General features: G+C 35.7%; 1 protein-coding gene across 4 annotated transcripts in view; it reads right to left on the bottom strand.

Moving 5' to 3' along the window:
* Positions 1 to 7,140, bottom strand: part of LOC117921234 (la-related protein 1A-like) — a 34,269-nt gene extending 27,129 nt beyond the window's left edge. For all 4 annotated transcript variants that reach the window (XR_004652307.1, XM_034839065.1, XM_034839066.1 and 1 more), the window contains exons 1-7: positions 6,521 to 7,140; positions 4,699 to 5,272; positions 4,337 to 4,499; positions 3,912 to 4,002; positions 3,605 to 3,676; positions 2,822 to 3,471; positions 1,585 to 1,654 (exon numbers count right to left, since the gene is read on the bottom strand). Coding sequence is in view for 3 of the 4 variants with exons in the window: in XM_034839065.1 (XP_034694956.1) it covers positions 1,585 to 1,654; positions 2,822 to 3,471; positions 3,605 to 3,676; positions 3,912 to 4,002; positions 4,337 to 4,499; positions 4,699 to 5,272; positions 6,521 to 6,823 (1,923 nt within the window). In the remaining variant the exon portion in view is untranslated. The remainder of the gene's footprint in view (positions 1 to 1,584; positions 1,655 to 2,821; positions 3,472 to 3,604; positions 3,677 to 3,911; positions 4,003 to 4,336; positions 4,500 to 4,698; positions 5,273 to 6,520) is intronic.
* Between the last annotated feature and the right edge of the window lie 12,438 nt (positions 7,141 to 19,578).

The following is a 19,578-nucleotide window of genomic DNA, read 5'->3' as shown; positions in this document are numbered from 1 at the left end:
ACAAAAACAACCCAACACAACCAGCAACCCTCCCTCACCCCACTTGAACACCAACCCCATTCCTCATGTCTAAACCTCTCTAGTAGTTTTTATATATATATATATAGGTAAAAGCACAAAAAGATAGTATATATAATGAATAAAGGGTGCCCAAAGGCCAACCCAAAGCATACAAGGAGTATGCAACAAGCACCTTAGGCAAGAGCAAAAAAGAAGAGGGGAAACCCAAAACTTACCCGCCCTCATCTAGAACCTAACCAATCAAAAAAATTGATTAAAGATAAAGGACCTTCATCTATAAACAACTTAGTCCAAGACCAAAAATTAGAAACAAAAGAATTTTTCATCCTTTAAATCGAAAACTCTTCATTATCAAAGACAATCTTGTTTCTTTCCTTCCAAACTGTCAAAAAGAGACATAATGAGCTGTCATCCAAGCCTTTTTACGCTTCTTGCCCACAAAGGAACCATGCCAACCAAGAAGGGCCTCTCTAAACCTCTCTATTATGATTTGCTTTGATAAGGACTCTCTTTCTATTGCAAAACTCCAACGTGACTTACCAAGCAACAACCCACTTAACCAAATGAGGTTTCTTCTCTAGCGCGCCACCTCCCCAAAGGAAGTCTCAATGTTTTCAAGTCTTAAACTGATATTTCTTAGAGTCACAAACAAAAACATAAAATAAATTGGAAGGCTTGATAATGTACTTTTGATCAAAGTCGGTCTTCCTCCTTTAGAAAGATATTGCATCTTCCACGTTATTAGTCTTTTTCTAAACCTCTTCTCCACTGCATCCCACACCCTAGAAAATTTGTGAAAAGTTCCCAAAGGGAGACTCAAATAGGAAGTGGGCAACTTCCCTACTTTACAACCCACACCAAAACTAATCCCTCCACTTTTGATACTCCCACCAATAGGAATAAGCTCGATTTTATCCAAATTGATTTTTAAGCCATAAACTGCCTCAAAACCACATAAGAACCCAAATCAAATATCTCAACGAGGCTAGGTTGTGTATCATGATCAATAACCAGCACAAAATCCTCCTGCTTTCGTCTTTCTTCAGGAAAAACCTTCATGGCATCTCGTGTTTAGACATCAAAACCTAATTCCTTTAGAATGCAGCAGTAGGAGAGGGCTATTGGGGTGAGGGAGCCCTGGCCTGATCCCATGGGTCCATCAAGTTTAAGATTGGATTGCTGTTGATCACTTTTTGGGCCTGGTTCCTAACCCATGGGAGATGGGCGACACAGTCCTAGGCTTGAAGTGGGGACATTATGCCTAAGACACAACTATAGAATTGTTTGCTTAGATATTCATTATATTGAAAAACAAATGGTCATCAGAGACATAAGAAATTACATGATAAGCAACCAGTATGAAGTTGCATTTTGTAGAAAAAGTGCATTTTTGATGACATGGTTTTTTTTAACTTTCCAATGCTTTAAAGAGTACCAGGCAACACAAAAATTATGTTTTCAGGAAAGCACCTCCAAAAGATATGCATAACCAAAATACAAACTTAATAATCAGGAAAGCATATCAAAAATTACAGAGAGAAAAAGGCTGTCAAGAACCCTTACCTGGGTAACAACAATGAGTCTCTGAACATCATGGTCACTGACAGCCATTTCATCATCTTCATCATTCACCCTTCAACCAACAGCACCATTTAGAGAGGCAAAAGCACATTAAGAGAAAGGAAAAAGAAAAAGAAAAAGAAAACCATGATAGAATAACATAAAAATTAGGAGAAAGAAAAAATTTTACCTGAAGCCTAGTTGTCAAATCTAACTCCGACTAAAATTTAGTAACTTATAATAAAACAAGGAAAAGCTTTCTAATAACTAAAGCAGGTTCCAGGCTGCACCTAAACAAGAATAAGAATTGCCAAACTCATAATCAAACACCATGTGACTTTGTCGGCAAACACCATTCAAAATATCTCTGAATATGAATTTTAAAAGATTTCACCAAACTCCAGGAGAGCAGAACCAAGTAAATCCCACAACTCCAAAACCACTCCCATATAACATGCATCACCAATGCAGGACCTGTTGGTTACTAGTGGGATCCACGTGGTTTTATGAATTTTCTAAGAGATATCACTATCATATTGTGCAACAAGAGATTAGATCATAGCCAATTTTGCAAGGCACTGAGAGGACACAACCAAAAAATAAAGTGAGAAGAGGCTTTCAGCATTTTCAATGACACAAAGATGACAAGAATCTGCTATTTAGCACACAATGTTTTGTGTAAGCCATCATAGCCAGTTCTGGATAATTAGCTTTTCTTTGTCACACTTTGGGTCTTTGTTGAGATCACCAATTGAAGATTAACCAAAGAAACAATTTTGGGAAAAATATATGTCTGTACTATTATTTTCGTTGGTTCAAAAATTAATTTATGTTGAAAAATTCCCATAACTAATTCAGGAAATGTTGAAATCATTGAACAATTGTCTATCATTAGCCTATGACTTCACTAATTCATCAAAGGCAATTATTAGTGTCCAAGGTCATGAAACTGTATTCTTTGGTGAATCACATTTTTTTTTACTAGGCAAAGATTAGATATATTGAAAGCACCTGAGAACAAGGCAGACAAAACTATATATGTTGTATACAAAGGCACCAAAAGGCTGACCAAAGCCATTTGTTAGTAAATCACATGTATTGATGGAACTTAAAAAACATGGATAAATAAAGTTCAAAAACATAAAAAATAAAAAACCTTATGAGAGCATGCATATGGTCCTTAAAAAAATTGCATATTAGGACAAGAAAATTTTGGAATTTGTAAAGGCCATAAATCTACCTTCGAGGAGATGAAAGATGGTCCTTCCTAGCAGTTGCGCGCTCAATTTCCAGCTCTTCATCAAGCATAAAAGGGCTTTCAAAATCACTTGATGGGTGACTTAGACACTGCCAAGGATAATCTGACTGCATATCCATGCTTCCTATTCCACGATCGACATAACTCCCAGGTTTAAGAGTTTCTTCTGAACCGTCAACACTGCTGAGATGGAAAATTTCACCAGTATCCTTTACATCAGTTAAGCCCTCGTCTAACACGGTTCCATAACTGACATCATGATCTGACAAATTGTCACTTGGTTTGGAATTGAAAATGTCGTTTGAATCACTAGCTGCTTCAATCAGATCCTTCTTTTCACCACTAAACATCAACTTAACAGCATTACTTTTCAAGGTACTCTCACATGTGACCTTGGAATCATCTTCGTTTGGAGGTAAGCACTCCCCCAGGTGTTCATCACCTGATTGAAATTCATCAGTCCTTTCTATTGTTCCCTTTGTATTACCATCATTGATCTCATTAGCCTCTAAAGTAACTTCAGCCTTATCAGTTACTTGGCCCATTGGCATTTCAGGTCTAGATGCTATCATATGCTGCCCGGAAAGTGGCGGGCACTTTGATCCATCATCACGTCTTCGTATCCTATCACCCTACAAAGGAATTAACCATTCCAAAGCAGAAAATTCAGAACCAATAGAATATAAACTCAACTTGACCGCTCAGATTCAGATGTAAAACTGACAAAACACAGAGCCAGCAACCCAAAGATTTATGTTGTCTAACCTGCACCTCTATGGCATGTGAACCCCTTAGCGCATCAAGAATAAAAGGTATATCAGTAGTCATTTTCTTAACCTGAGACCCACAATATTAGAGGCATTGGAAAGGACAAAACAAATATTAGAGGCATAGCAAAGGACAAAACAAACAAGATACTACAGCTATATATTCATTTGGAGCTTATTTATAACATCTTATTATTTGCCTATCAAAAGATAATACAGTTATATAATAGTATTATACTTAAACCCAGCATATGATATAGAACATGCACAAACATAAAGAGGCAGACTTTAAAAAAAAAATGTACCCTATTGAAGCCAGCAATATCAGATATCGGAACCCATCCTTGGTCATCCATCAAGGAAAGTAAGTAACGATCATGTGGCAAATTTTCATCGCTGCCCATAGAAAATATAACAAAATCAAGTGATAAAAGAAAAATTTTGGGTTACCCTGATATTGGGTACTAGTAGTGATCATTTTGCAAGTTGTATATAGATAAATCTATCCACCATGTAAGAGCTAATAACATCATTAGGCATATATAACAAAATAGGTTCAGAAACATATAATGCATGTGAAAGCATAAAGCAGGAATACAGAAAAACAATGCTCCCTTTAATCATAAAAATACCAAAACGTGCCACAAGCATTATACAGCATATTCATAACATGAGAACCTAAATGCACATGCCTCAGTAGATCATACAGCATGTTCCTTAGATCACTTACCTGAAATAATACTCTATCTGCTTTAATACATTAGCTCTTAAATTTAGTGCCTCAGGTGCTGGCATGGGAAACCTAGGATTTGGAAAATGTGGCATCATAAAAGGTGGAGGAACCCTAAAAGAGTGTGGAGGTGCACCAGGAAGAAAATACACTGGAGCAGGACCTGCATCGCAAACGCAAACCAACTCAACCAGCAGAAAATAGAAAAATCACTGAAGGTGGGAAATGCAACGTCTATAAAGTAAAAGAAAAGGAAAAGTGAAATAAATTAGAAGTGAGAGAACTAAAGAGGATAAAACAGCAGAGAAACAAATTAAATAAGCCAAAATGGATGGAACAATACAATTGGTCACCACTCTTACCATGAACACCTGGTCTACCAATGAAACCTGGGGCAGGGCCAAACACTGGAGGCAGTGGCCTTATAAAAGCCCTTGGACCAACACTTCGAGGCATATTAACGTTTTCCCTTGGACCAATTCCCCACGGACGATGCCATGTGGGATTAACATAGAGACCAGGTCCTTGTAAATCAGGTCGTCTATTAGCAAAATTACCAGCATATGGATTGTTGTATCCTTGTGGGTGAGGCATATGGCTTCCATTCATACTATCTCCGCCACCATGCCCTGTTGGACCAAAACCTCGGGTAGGAGATTCACGTCCAGATTTCACCACAGGAGATTCTGCAGTCGGGACGTGTTCAGTATAAAACTGATGAGCACCTTCAAGCATAGGAAGGTATGGTGGAGGAACAACAGGGAGAACAGGTGGCAAATGTGGTTGACGATAAGGCAATGACACAGGGCGAGGAGCAGGCATAGCACTGGGGGCACGATGGCGCCTAGAACCTTGCCTTTGATGATGAAATTGGGAATGCTTCGAGAAAGATTTATAACTCCCATGTCTCTCAGGTTTCTGTGGCCCAACTGCACCCTGCAAGATCACCAAAATGTGAGAAAAGTGAACTGCCAACATTCAAATGATTATGAATTATTCATAAAGCAAACTTACAAAAGAAATCAAGTTGAAATCAGACTAACCAGTCGGATAAATTTTTGGAGGAACAACCACATCATAACAAAAATGTTTTGTCGTTAATATGTGTAAGTCACCAGTGACTGGGTTTATCAAAGAACCGAAACTAATTCTATGCATCTAAGGTCATTCATTATCATAGAACAAAATAATTCATAACTCACAAGAACGAAATGAAAGTCTACTGTCTAGATAATAATAACCAAAACATGGGTTTAGTTTTCCCTGACCCTAAATCTAAAAAATAAAAATGAAAGTACATTGCCATCTTAAATATTTAACTCAGTGCCAATTTTAACTTGAAAGAATTCATTAAAATTGGAACCAAAAGGTAGAAATTCTGGGTGAAACTTAGGAATTATTATAAACACAAACAATATTTTATTTATTTTTTTTGATGGGTTAGTAACACAAACGATGATGCATCAGTTTTTTTTTTATAAGTGCAAAAAAAAAATGCATCAGTTGAATTCAAAACATTGTAAAATGAATGAATAATGAGCTAATAGTTAGTATTTTTATTTTATTTTAGATTTGTTTCGGCATTTTTGTACAATTTAAAATAAAAACAAAAAACAGAAACTTATGCTAAAGATGGAAACTTCCAATATTTTCCATCCACTTCCCACATTTTCTCAGCAACCAATGGAAGTCAAACAGCAAACAAGTACACAAATGATCCTGACTGATCGGGTTTTTGATTTGTTCCAGCATTTTTATCCTCCATTGCTAAATAGAAGGATGAAATTTTTCTCATATTTTCATCCATTTTCATATATTTTCTCAGCAACCAAAAAAATGTAAAAATAAGCTAGCATAAAAACATATTCATCTGACTAGTATTTATCATTTGTGTCACCATTTTTACTCCCAAATTCGACCAAAAGATACACAGGAACTTATGATAAAGATGAAAACTTTCCTATATTTTCTTGGCAACCAAACAAAGACAATGAACAAACAACCACAAAACGACACATGCTATAGCATTTTTCATTTGTGTCAGCATTTCATACCCAATTTCAGAAAATTGCACATCCAATTTCAGGGGAAAAAAAACGAAGAAAAAGGAATTCCTGCATTTTCCCGGAAACCAATCAAAACCTAGGAACAGGCACAGCCCAAAAATCCAATAACTTTTCTCACCGAGGACACCGGAGTGGGTGGCGGAGAACTCCCACCCTCCTGCGGGCCACAACGCGCCGCCGCCTGCCCCCCACCAACGCCGGCGCCTCCATTCGGTCTCGCCTCATCCAACGCCGGCCACGACTCCATCCCCATCACCGGCGCCTCCGCAACGGCACCACTCCCATCCTCCGGCTTCTTCCACGGCGATGCCTTCACCTCCTCATCCACATTAACCTTTTCCCCAACCTCGTCGAGCCCCGGCTCCATCTCCGCACCCCCATCGCTTGTAATCGAGGTTGCAACCTCCACCGCCGCCGGCATCGCGATCGCAGCACCAACCCCGATCACGACGCACCCGAGTCCACTGTTTTCAATACAATCAACAAACGATCACAACAAATACGAACCGACAGTGATCGTTATCGAACAAAAAAAAAAAAAGTGATCGAGACGTTAAGGAGGTTATTGAAGAAAGAATGGGCGGGTCTAGGGTTTTGGGGTTGGTGTAGAGAAAGAGAGAGAGGGCGCAAAACGACAGAGCATCGATTGTAGGAAATGGAGAACGCGGTTTTGTTATTGGCACAAAGTGTCTCTGCTCTCTCTCCAGAACTCCCAAACTCCGTCTACTTCCACTCTGCTCCCACAAGCGGATCGTGTTAGGTGTTTTTAACTTTTTTATCGTATATAGTTGCGGGTTATTTGAGGGTCAATTCTGTAATTTCTCGATTGTATAAAATTGCTTTTCTAAATAAATAAAATTTAATTTAAATTTAAGATAATGATGATTATCTTCACGTGCGTGATTGACCCGCCCAACTAATTGGCTAGAGTTAAGTTAATAAAGGTTTGGTAATTGTGAGGGTAGTCTCATGACTCTCATTATGCTCCCTATTAACTCTTAAGAAATACTTAGGATGTATTATCATTTTTATTTATGATAGATGATGATGAAATATTAGTTAATTTTTTTGCTTTTAATAAATAAACCATTTTTATTAGAGGTTAAATATATTTTATGTCATTAGTTTTCAAAGCTTAATATTTTAATTGTTAAAAATCAAATATTTTGTTTTTAATTACAAACTTTTTATAAAATTATAAAATGATCGTTATTTTTCATACTTCGGTTTTATTAGTTTAAACCTTGATATAACCAACTTTAAATTAATAATTTTCAAATATAATTTCTCAAATACTTTCAAAACATCGATTTTGATTTTTGCATGCTAATGTAAAATTGACAGCTTCAAACTAGACAACGAATATTTTTCATTATTTTTCGTATTTATTTATTTCATCGATGATTTATTCATTGATAAGTTATGGCAAAATATTGCTCTTTAACAAATTTTAATTTTGGGGGCAAAATTGGGGAAATTCTTTACTATACATATATGATGATGATACAAAATTAGGGCAAGGTATTAAAGACTACCTACTCGTGGGTCATGGGTGCATCCCAATAAATTGAGTCAATGTATTTTTATCAATGATGGGTGATGATTAGAATTAATATACTTTTTGCATTTAATAGCCATGAACCATTTTTATTATATTTAATTATTATTTATTATATAATTAGATAGCAAAAGTTGCAGTATATTTGAGTGTAGAGTTGTCCAAGTCGTGTTAGGCCAGCACGGTCCACTTAAAAATCGTGTCAGGTTGAGTTAATCCATGCAAGCTAAATAAGTAGCCCGACATAGCTCATAAGTTCCGCTAATCATGTCATTTCGTGTCATGTCGGCAAGCCGTGGCCCATGGGCACTCATTTGTTAAAAAATTTAATTTAATTTTTTAAGTCATTTTGTCTTAAAAAAAATTCAGTATTAAATAAAATTTATTTTTGTTACTTTAAATACCTATAATGATTATACTTTTTATTTTTTATATTTATATTTATTTATAGAAATGTTAGTTTTTTGTTTTCAAAAATAGTAAAAAAATTATATTTGAATTTGTTTATTTTTTATCAAAATAAAAATAAATTTAAAACAATAGAATATAAAAGGAAATGAAATATAAAAAATAATTATTTTATTCAATATAAAAGAAAAAAATAAAATTTTCTTATTATTTTTTTATATCCTTAATATTTTCTAAGAAATTGGGTCATGGTACCACGGAAGACCGTAGTTGAGTTTCATCAGTGTAAATTTTATGTGGGCCATGGGTCCCATTCATATGAGTTTCAAAGTAAATATTTGGATTGCTCGTATACTATTATGAAGGTTATACATAGATTTTTTATGTTTAATTTCATAAGACCGATAATGGTGGCTCGAGTATGTGAAGATTATATATGATTTTCTCTCATATAATTTTATGAGATAATTTATTGAATTACTTTTTTCAAATAGATTGAGAATAATGCAAAATTGGTTATAAACATAGTTGATATTAATAAAATTATATTTTGATAGTGTTTTAATTGAAAATGTTTTTTTTTAAAGTGTTTTTAGGAAATCTATCAAATGTTTATTAAGTAAATATTATAGTGATTTGTCAACATCACAAGTGATTTTTCAAAATTTTCAAAATTGTTTCATAAATTATATCAAACACTTAAGGTATGTTTGAGAATAATTTTTAAAATTTGTTATTTTGATGTTTTAAAAATAAAAAAGTCTATTTGAAAACTTAAAATATTTTTAACTTATTTTCAATATTTTTGGATATGTTTTTAATTTTTTTTTATGTATAGTATTTTATTTTTAATCATTCTACATGTTTGTATAATTATTTTTTAAAATAATTATCAGAAAACAAGTTAAAATAATATAAAACAACTAAAAGATGTTATTTGAAAACACTTTTTTTTTAATAACAAAAAATATAAAATAAGTTTTTTATTGTCAAATTTGTTTTCATGGTTTTTTTTTTTTTTTTTTGTTATGGAGAACATAAATTTGTAATTGAAAACAGTTGTCAAATAAACCCTTAATTTTTTATGTAAAAAAAAAAGGTTAAAAGTGTTTTTTAAAAACACTGAAGTGCATTTGATAGTATTTTTATTTTGATTGTCTTAAATGAAATTGTTTTTTTTGAAAGCATTTTTAGGAGAATCACTTGATAGTGATTCTAAAAAACGTTTTAATCTAAAAAGTGTTTTTAAAAAATATTAGGTATTTGACAAACTTTAAGAAAAAAATGGAAATATCACTTATGATATCTTATGAAAAAACACCTCATATGTGATTCTCCTACAATTACTTTATAATAAAATGATTTCACTAAAAACACTTATAATAAAAATTTTATTATATGTACTTTTAAGTATTTATAATAAAAAATATTGTAAACGATTTTTCAATATTATAATTGATTTTTCAAAATTTTAAAAGCTTTTGATAAATTTTACTAAATATATAATTTTCTAAAAATACTTTTTAGATTAAAAGTATTTTTTTAAAATACAAGGAAAAGGACTTAAGTCTTATTCATGTAATTTTCAAGTTGATTATTTGAATTGTTCGAAATAATAGAGCGTGTGAAGATGATACGTGGGTCATAGTCTAATAATTGGAGTCAATTTATTGAAAAATAAATAAATAAAATGGAGTGTGAAATTAACTTAAAATATTAATTTTCTACGCGAGATGGGCCCACTCATGTCATTCTTGAATTGTGATACTTTTGGACTGCTTATCCAATTAAGGAATTCTTTTCTAATCACTTCCAATGAAAACCGACAAGTAAATTTTTAATTTTATAACTTTTTTTATTTTTTATTTATCATTTTTAATAAAATATTCTTTTATTAAATAATTTTGTAATTTTATTTAATAAAAAAGATTTGACTAAGTAGATATTTAGTAAACCAACTTAATAACTTAAAGTAACTTAATAATTTAATTTAAATTATTAAATAAATTAAATATACTTAGTAAAATGACGGAATGATATAACTCAAAGTAAAAAATAATTTTAAGTAATAAATAAACATAGTTAACTTATTCTTAAGTCCACATCTTTATTGTACCTTTTCACTCCTATCCTACTTACTTTTATAATCTATTTTACTACCCGATTTTATTTGCCTAATTATAATTTATGAAAATAAATATGTTATTTTGATGATTTAAAATGAATTTTATTAAATAACATTAATATTTAAATATGTTAACCATTTCACTTAAACAATATACTTTATAATAAATATAAAGTTAAATTTGTAAAAATCATTCATTCTTAGACTTAGTTGTTTTAATTATCAAATTGTCATATTAAATTAAGAATTTAAATTTAAATTAATATCAAACACTTTTTGTTGTTATTAACTTAACTCTTATGATTCAATACCAAAATTTTTCAATACTTAATTTTTAGTTTTACTGAACGACATGTTACTCTAAACATTATCTATGGAGCATATCCCACTAACGTTATATCATATTTGATGCTTTGAATTACTTAGTCGGTTTAATTAAATTAATAAATTCCATTATGTACTTTGGTTAAAATTAATGAAGATTACATGTCAATCTTATTGATACTAGGTCAACCGAGGATGGCCTCCTCCCTTGGTTGTGGCAGGAAAAGCTTGTGCTTAGCTGCTAAAGATTGGTTCCCATTTTTTTATGCACAAAAGATGTCCGAACTGGTCGTCCGGACACACCCTCCAAAGCCTATGTCAAATACTGAAGTGGGTAGGAACCCTTTGAGAGAGAGTAAATGAGGGGGTCGTTAGTGTTGTGTACCTGAGTCCTGTTTCAGTGGGGTTTTTATAGTGCTCAAATGGGGAAAACACAATAGTTATTAGTTGGTGTCTTCACCTAATGATGCAATGATGACTATGTAGTAAGTGACATGACAATCATTGTAGTTGCAAGATGGTTGGTGGTTGTGTCAGACAGTGCGTCATGATACAACTTACCGTTATTTCAGCTTGTTGAAAGTATGGGTGATGGGCAGGATGGCCCATTGATGTTGACGTATGGATGGGGAAGGTCCCATTAGTCGTTCCAGTGTCAGAATGTCGTCGTTTCACATATCAGGGAGGATTTAAGGCTATTAGGAAAATGTGGTTTGCTCAATGGCCCCAAAGGGTCCGGATAGTGTGCTCTCGGGTGCCTTAAAGGTTGTCCCGACAGTAATGGAAGGAGTGACACGTGGTTCAGCAATGATACTGCCACGTGGACAGACGTGTGGATGTACATGTGGGTAGACACGTGGGAGAAGGTCCCCACAATACCCCCTTTAGCACGTGTACTTGTGTTCTAGCAGATGTGGATGTGCTAAAAATGCCCATTGGGATCCTCTAGTGAGGATGAGACATGTGTCTGCCATTAAATGAGAGTTGCTTCCATCAAAGCGTTTTGTTAGGCGACGTGTCGTTTCGGGGCGCATTCCCAGGCGGCATGTCTTTTGGGATCCCTAGGGTTTTGGTTCCTTATAAATAGGGGACTCCAAGCCTTTAGGAACACATTTTTTGGACGTTTCTTGCTCCTGCAACTTAATCTTGCCTTCATTTCCTCTGCATTCTGCCCACTGCAACTCCAATTGACGCATTCCCCGTTGTTTTTTCATTCATTTTCTCTGATGGCTTTTGCATTATGTGTTACTACGATTCTGGTTTACCATTCATTTTCTTGGTGGTCCCGCTATCTGTACTAGTTCTACTTCTGTTAGCGGTGCTTCTCCTAGTTTTAGGCAAGCCATTAATCCCTCGCATTAACTTCTTTATTTTCAATGGTGCACTTAATTGCTATTGGGATTATTTGTGGTTTTTTTGGGTACAAAATGGGCGCTGCAGTGCGTAGAATGCAAGGTTTTAGTGCTTCCCTGGGAAAAGGAATTGCCGCCGGTGTTAGGACTGATGGCGGTTATTAGAACTAGGGCTTTTTCATTGTTTTTTTTTTTTTTTTTTTTTTAAGACCTCTGTGGGGTATGGTTAGGGGGAGCCTTGGCTGGGGCTTTCCTTGCATACTGGCCAAGCGTTCCGCCTAAATGTGGGTTTAAGCTTGTGTTGGCTAATCGCTGCATATCTGAGGTGTTGCCTATTGGCAAAAGGGTCGAGTGACTACTTTCTAATAACCGGTCATTGTGTCGTGCAAGTCTTACTTGGCCCACTACTTCAGCATGTCAGCACGAGGGGGTGTGGTTTCTACCAGTGCGGCTAGTAAAGGCAAGAAAAGTGGTCAGCCAAGAAAAGGTGTCAGTCGCACCCATTCGGAAAAGCCTACCGAATTCCTTTCTAAGCGGGAGTTTAGGGAGTGTTTCAGCATTTCGAATGGTCTTGCTATTCGCTTGATGAATGGTGGCCCTGTGCCTACCGAAAAGAAACCCTTCAATGCTACCGTCTTCAATAAGGAGCAATTTAATGTCGGGCTCTGCTTCCCTCTTCTTTCACTCTTCAAGCAGTTTCTTCATTTCACGAAGATTCCCCCATCATTTCTTCATTTGAAATGCGGTCAGAGTCCTAATGGGGTGTAGCATTTTGGATATGCTATTCCGCTTGGACATTTCCTTGTTAGAGGTCATTTTTATTTACATTGTGAAGATGAGCGGGAAAGGGATATTCACCTTGTTTGCTCATATCCCTTCTCGTCAGTTGGTGACGGGGCTTCCAGATTCTACTAAGGGCGCAACCAAGGGACATGTCGTTGTTTTAGGCCCTTAGGCTGACTCACTCGAGCATCCAGGCCGAGAATTCGAACCACGTCGTTCGTTGACAATTCTGGGTAGAATAGACCATAGCTCTTTTATCCTTACGGTTGTACTAATTGTGAGATTGTTGCTAATGTTTATTGCTTTGTGTGATATAGGAAAGAAGAAGAGAGGTAGGTTGGTAGAGTGTGTGGAGAAAGCTTTTTTCGACCGACTTAACAAGTTATTTGTGATTTATGCCAATGAGCGGCATCATCAGACTCTGCTGACTGATCGGAACTTGTTAATAGTGGTCCGGGAGTTGTAGCCTTACGTCCTCCCCATCATTTTTTGTCTTGCGCCCAAAGTTTTGGTGCCCGAAAAACATCACGTATTGGAGAATCTTCTTTTCTACGAGGAGGCCCGAGTGACAAACGCAAAGGCATAGCAAGATAGGCTCGATCAAAGAAAGAAAAAACACCAAGAGAGGCCCTTAAGACAAGCTCTAAGTGTAAGTCGGTCGTCCACCAGCTCTATTACTCATCCTCTTGCTAAGAGAAAGTCTGTCATTCGGCTTACCGGGGAAGGCCTTGGACTTATCTCCATCTGCTTCTTCTCGTTCGCTTTCTTTTGAGGTTAGCACTGATCAGGACTCAACCGGCTCACCCTCCATAGGGGCCAATCCGAATTAGGAGCTTGAGCTAGTGGTGTCCTGCATCATACTTGAGCTAGAAGAAAAAGAAGAAGAAGAAGAAATGGCACCGAACTTAAGGGTTGGTTTCAAGGAAAGGCAGCGTAAATGCCTCTCTGAGTCACTTCCAACTGCCCTTCTTCCTGCTAAGAGGACTTGCCTGGAGGTACCTTCCGAAATGCCAGTCTCGAATGTTCCTCTGGCATTGATGCCTCTATCTGATGTTGTTGGGTTCGACCCAGCGTTGGTCGTGCGTTCTTCTACTGAGAAGGACGCCTGCTCGGTGCAAGAAATGACCTTTATCGCTCAAACATCGAGTGATGATCTTGTCGACAAAGATGCCCCGGTCAGCTCTCCCGCTCCTAGCTGGGAAGAGATAGCGACTTTGTTGAAGTAGGTCCCCTGCTTCACTGCGCCTAAGCCCCCTTCAACTAGCATGGACGATTTATTTCCGCTCATTTGTCAATTTTGCATTGATATGCTTGGTAACCCCCCGTTGTTGTCGCTCCTCGCTTTCCACACGACACCCTAGAATCCGTTCTTTTCCACATTCAGCCGATGCAGGAGTACAATGCTATGGAGACGACGGAAGTGGTAAAACTTGCCCCTTCCTAGTTTACGTTTCCTTAGTCTCTGAGTTCTAACGCTTGCTTTAATATTCATTCAAGCAATGACTGCTATTCGTAACTTGATGCGCCAATGAGCCTTACTCTTCAAATAGCTGGAGGTCGCGGAAACTATGAGGGCATTTTTTACCCAGCGGTTGGACAACAACAAAGAGCTCCGTACCCAGGGAAAGAAAGTATCGGTGTGTGGCGGGTTTCGAAATGATATATAACATGGATATATTAGTGGTCAACGACTAGTCAATGCGGGTGGTCAATGAGGTCAAAACTCAAAATTGAGCTATTTTTTGTTGCTATTGGGGGGGTTCGAACCCCCAACAAAAGGTTCAGCATGCATCACAAGCTTCACTAGGGCAAACTTGCCCTTTGATAAATAATATGCACTAAAGAAATATATATCAAAAGTTATGATATAAATAAAATATAAAAAAAAAAAACACTTTAAAGAACAAATTAATTATAACTATTTTATAATTTGAATGAAATATTTTTATTTAATTGATGAGTAAAAACATATCACAATTTTCTTCATACTGTTTTTAATATTATTAATATATTAATTAAATATTAAAAATTTATAATTTATCATCATTTATTTTATAATGTATCATAATTTTAATATTAAATAGATTTTAAAATTAAACATATTATAATCACATATCATAATATTATCACCAAATAATATTTAATGTAATTTAATAATCAATGTACACTTATCAAATTTATATTTTTTATTAACACGTACAATATTATATATATATATATATACCAATTTATTAAAAAAAAATAACTTTAAAATGTCTATTATGCTTTTAATTTCATTTTTAAGAGTTTTATTTTATATTTTAATAAGTTTTGATCAATTTTAGGTCCGTCGATATTTTGTGTCAAAATATCAACCGAAATATATTATAATCAAATATCACAATATAATCATCAAATAATATTTGATATAATTTAATAATCAATATACACTTATCAAATTTATATTTTTTATGGATACCTACAATATTATATATATACAAAATAACTTTAAAATGTCTATTATATTTTTAATTTCATTTCTAAAAGTTTTATTTTATATTTTTATAAGTTTTGATCAATTTTAGGTTTACCGATATTTTATGTCAAAATATCCATTGATATATCTTAGATATATCCGATATATCTTAAATATATCCGATATATCTATAAAATCGAAATACCGATATATCCGTGATTATCGATACTTTCATCCTTGTTTGTACCCAATTTGAGCAAGCAGAGAGCGACCTGGTTGTCGCTCAAAAAGCCATCATAGACGGGGAAAAGCTACTAAAAGAGACGGAGGAGGAAAATGAGGTGGCGAAGGTCGAGACGTGTCGGATAAGAGAAGAAAGGGAGGTTGCGGAGTCTAAGTGCAAGGATGCAAAACAGTAAAAAAACCAACTGAAGAAAGAGCCGGAGGAGCTCCGGGCGGGGTTTGCTGTTGAGAAAAAGGAGCTAGAAGAGGATTATCATAAGCAAGTTGATGATATGTTCTTCTTTGGCTACCAATGTTGTATAAGAAAGAACGACATTACTCATGATATCCTTAGCTACCCTTCCGATGAGGAGGATGCAGCAATCAGCGGCCCCGCCCAAGGAGATAAGGATTCAGATGCAGTGGGGTCCTCCGACTGGCAGTGATTGCATTCTTGCAATTTCTGTTCTCTTTTTCTTTTATTGCTTTATCCGGACACGACCTTGTAATGAACACTTTCTAACAATGCATACTTGTTTATTTTTATTTGTGTCTTTTTACTAAATCTTCTTTCATTAAACCCAATTTATTGATAGTATTGCTTCAAGTTAGATACCTTTAAGGGGCGGAGCAGGGGCACTCCGTCTAGCGTTTGTAGATGATGACCGAACTTCTCTGTTGTACCAAAATATTTAGCCTTTTTACGTATTAACTCTGGTCAAGAAAACTAGAGAAAGAGTCACTACGACTTTTCTAGTATTTCGGGTATCGTCCTCAATGATTAGCTTATGGAAATTGTCAATACTATAATAAATGAATTGCTTTTGTTTAAATCCTAAAGTGAAAAACAATATGTGAATGATATGAAACTAAGTAAAAGAAATTAAATTAATAAAAAAATGAATATTGATTTTAAATTCGATTGATTCAAGTTTGAGGTTTTCCATAATCCAACCTAGGGTATAAAAATTAGAGAAAACAAGGGTCTTTTAAGTAATATGATCTTAGGGTTTTGGGATCCTTGATCGCTCGTGATCAAGTTGAGTTCTATAACTCAAAATTGCATCTGAAACCTAATTTTTTCTTTTTAAAACAGATTCCTAAAACCATCATATGAATGACATTAATAGTTTAAGATTTGTCTTTTTAACCATTCCTACTCCTTATAGCTTTGTTTTGGGGAAAATAACGATAGAGAAGACGAGGATAACCAATAATAAAAAATTACCAAGAATCGCTAGTATCGAGTAATAACCTACCGTATCATTCTCTAAACTAACTCGCAAGGATAGAATAAAAAAATTGATAAATTATCACCCAACCAATAATTAATCTCATTGTTATAATAATTTACCCATTGTCTTTATAGGTTTCCTAACCCTTAGGTTTTCATGCTTCAAGCCCCAAGTTGGCTCTTAGCCTCTCATGGGGGTGATGTCACATTCACAATCCATAATAGGGTAAAAATCCATAAATTGAATCAAAAGAACCTAAAACAATATATTTAATAAAGAAGAAAAAGAAAACAAACCAAAGTTCTTGTATTCTTCCACCTTCAATGTCAAACTCTCTAGAAAAAATCCAAGATCCCTAAAACCTAGAATTGAGAGAGTTTATATAAAATCATCAATTACCTAACATGTGACACACTCTGATTGACCACTTATTACAAAATAATTTCCTCAAAATGATTAAAAAAATAATAAAATGGTGATTTATAATCGTGTGGGTCCACTTAGGGAGATGAAGTGCCCTGGATGCAATTCCCGAGGTAGAGGAGTCGAAACATCAAAGTGACATTGGGTGAATTCGAAATTAGTGTCATTTCGAAGTGGATTTTGAATTCATAAGTTGAATAAATGCAATTCCCGGGGTAGAGGAGACGAAACATCAAAGTGGCAGTGGGTGAATTCGAAATTGGTGTCATTTCAAAGTGGATTTCAAATTCATAAGTTGAATTTCGAAATGATTTTGAAATGACCATCCAGCTTGGTGTAGTGGTCTTCAAATGACCACAACTTCTTCATTTCAGCTCCAATTTGTACACCGTTTGAAGAATTGGACTTTTGACTTCTCGAGCTTCGAAACGATATATAGTATGTATACAATAGACTCCAAAAAGTGCTCTAAATTTATCCTCAAAGTCAGAATATATAATGACATCAGATTTTTGAGTGCTAAATTTCCATCCGGCTAAATCTTGCTTCATGCCTCATTTTCCATGTTTTGTTGTCTTCGTTCTTACTCCATAATGGTTATTTCTCATCTTAAAAACTCATGATATCATCATCTCGCCTTTCCTTATGGTCCATGAGTCTTGACTCACTTATTTCCTCATTTAGCCCTTTCTTGATATTTCAAAATTTAAAGTGATTCAACTTGCACCATTTTCTTCCCTTAAACCTGAGATAAGTCTTCAAAGTACAAATTAAACTCATGGCTAGGTCCTTAGTATTGATTTAGGTCAAGTTGGGTGATTTGAATGTCCTTTGGTGCACAAATCATATAGAATATGTGCCATTCGAGCACATATTTTGGCTCCAATCAGATGGTAAGCCCATGAGTCTCCAGTCTTAAATACAACGTAGGGTCCTTTCCAGTTTGCCTAAAGTTTCCCGGCCCCTCTTTCAACTGTGTTTTCAAAGACCCTTATGAGAACTAGAGTCCTAGTCCTAAAAACGCATGACCGGGCCTTCCTATTATAGTGGGCAATAGCTCTTTGCTGATAGGATGCCATCCGGATGGCTTCGTTCATTTTTGCTGCGTTTGCCCAATCCAGGTATCTTTCAAGCTCTTGACTCTTGTTTCTCTAGCCCTGGACGACTGTCTTGGCTGTGGGCATGCCTATCTCGGTTGGAATAATTAACTCCATCCCATATGCGAGAGCAAAGTGAATGGTTCTCGTTGGTCTTCCAGGTGTCGTTCGGTAGGCCCATAAGACTCCAAGTAGTTCATCTACCCACTTTTCTTTGGATTTTTCCAGTCTTTTCTTTAGCGCAGAGAGCAAAGTTTTGTAAGTTGCCTCCTCTTGTCCATTACTTTGAGGGTAATGTGGCGTGGAGTACAAATTCTTGATCTTTAGCTTTGAATAGAAGGTTCTGAAGGCAATGCTATCAAATTGCGGCTCATTATCAACTACAATTGCTTGTGGGATTCCAAACCGGTAGACGATATTTTTCCAAACAAACTTGGAAACGTCCTTACCTTTGATGTTGGCATGAGCTTCTGCCTCTACCTATTTACTGAAGTAATTTGTGGCTACGAACATAAACTTTTTCTATGCGGCTACGACGAGTAGGGGGCCAACTATGTCCATCCCCCATAGTGCGAATGGCCAAGGGCTTGTAACTGGATTAAGGACTTCGGAGGGCATGCGAGGAATGGGGGCATACATTTTGCATCGATCACACATTTTGACATAGTTCTCAGCGTCTTGTCTCATGGTGGGCCAATAGTATCCTTGTGAATGAGCACGATGCACTAAGGTACGCATGCCTATGTGATTGCCACACACACCTTCATGGAGCTCAGCCAATACGTACTGTGCTTTCGCATCATTTAAACACTTGATGTATGGTTCTATAAAATATCGCCTATAAAGGTTGTCCCCGATCAGAGTGAAGCGGGCAGCTTGCACCCGAATCTTGTGAGTGAGCTTGCTTGCTATCTTCAGATAGTTTTCCTGTCTGAATGTATGCCTCAATCTCGTTCATCCAACTGATGCTTGTTTAGCTGGTGCTGCATACTAGTGCGATTGCTATTGATGATACGACTTGGAGGTAGACGGGTAGTAATACCACTTCCTTTATCGGGATAGTAGAAACTATTCCAGCTAAGGCGTCTACGTGCATGTTTTTTGCGCGGGGGATTCTCTTGACAACCCATTTGCTTAATTTGTCTAAGTTAGCTCGTACCTTTGAGAGGTATCGAGCCATACGTTCGTCCTTGG

The sequence above is a fragment of the Vitis riparia genome, chromosome 8 (assembly GCF_004353265.1).
Source record: "Vitis riparia cultivar Riparia Gloire de Montpellier isolate 1030 chromosome 8, EGFV_Vit.rip_1.0, whole genome shotgun sequence".
Classification (NCBI taxonomy): Eukaryota; Viridiplantae; Streptophyta; class Magnoliopsida; order Vitales; family Vitaceae; genus Vitis; species Vitis riparia.
Note: the sequence above shows the minus strand (reverse complement) of the source record. Positions and strands in the feature narration are given on the sequence as shown.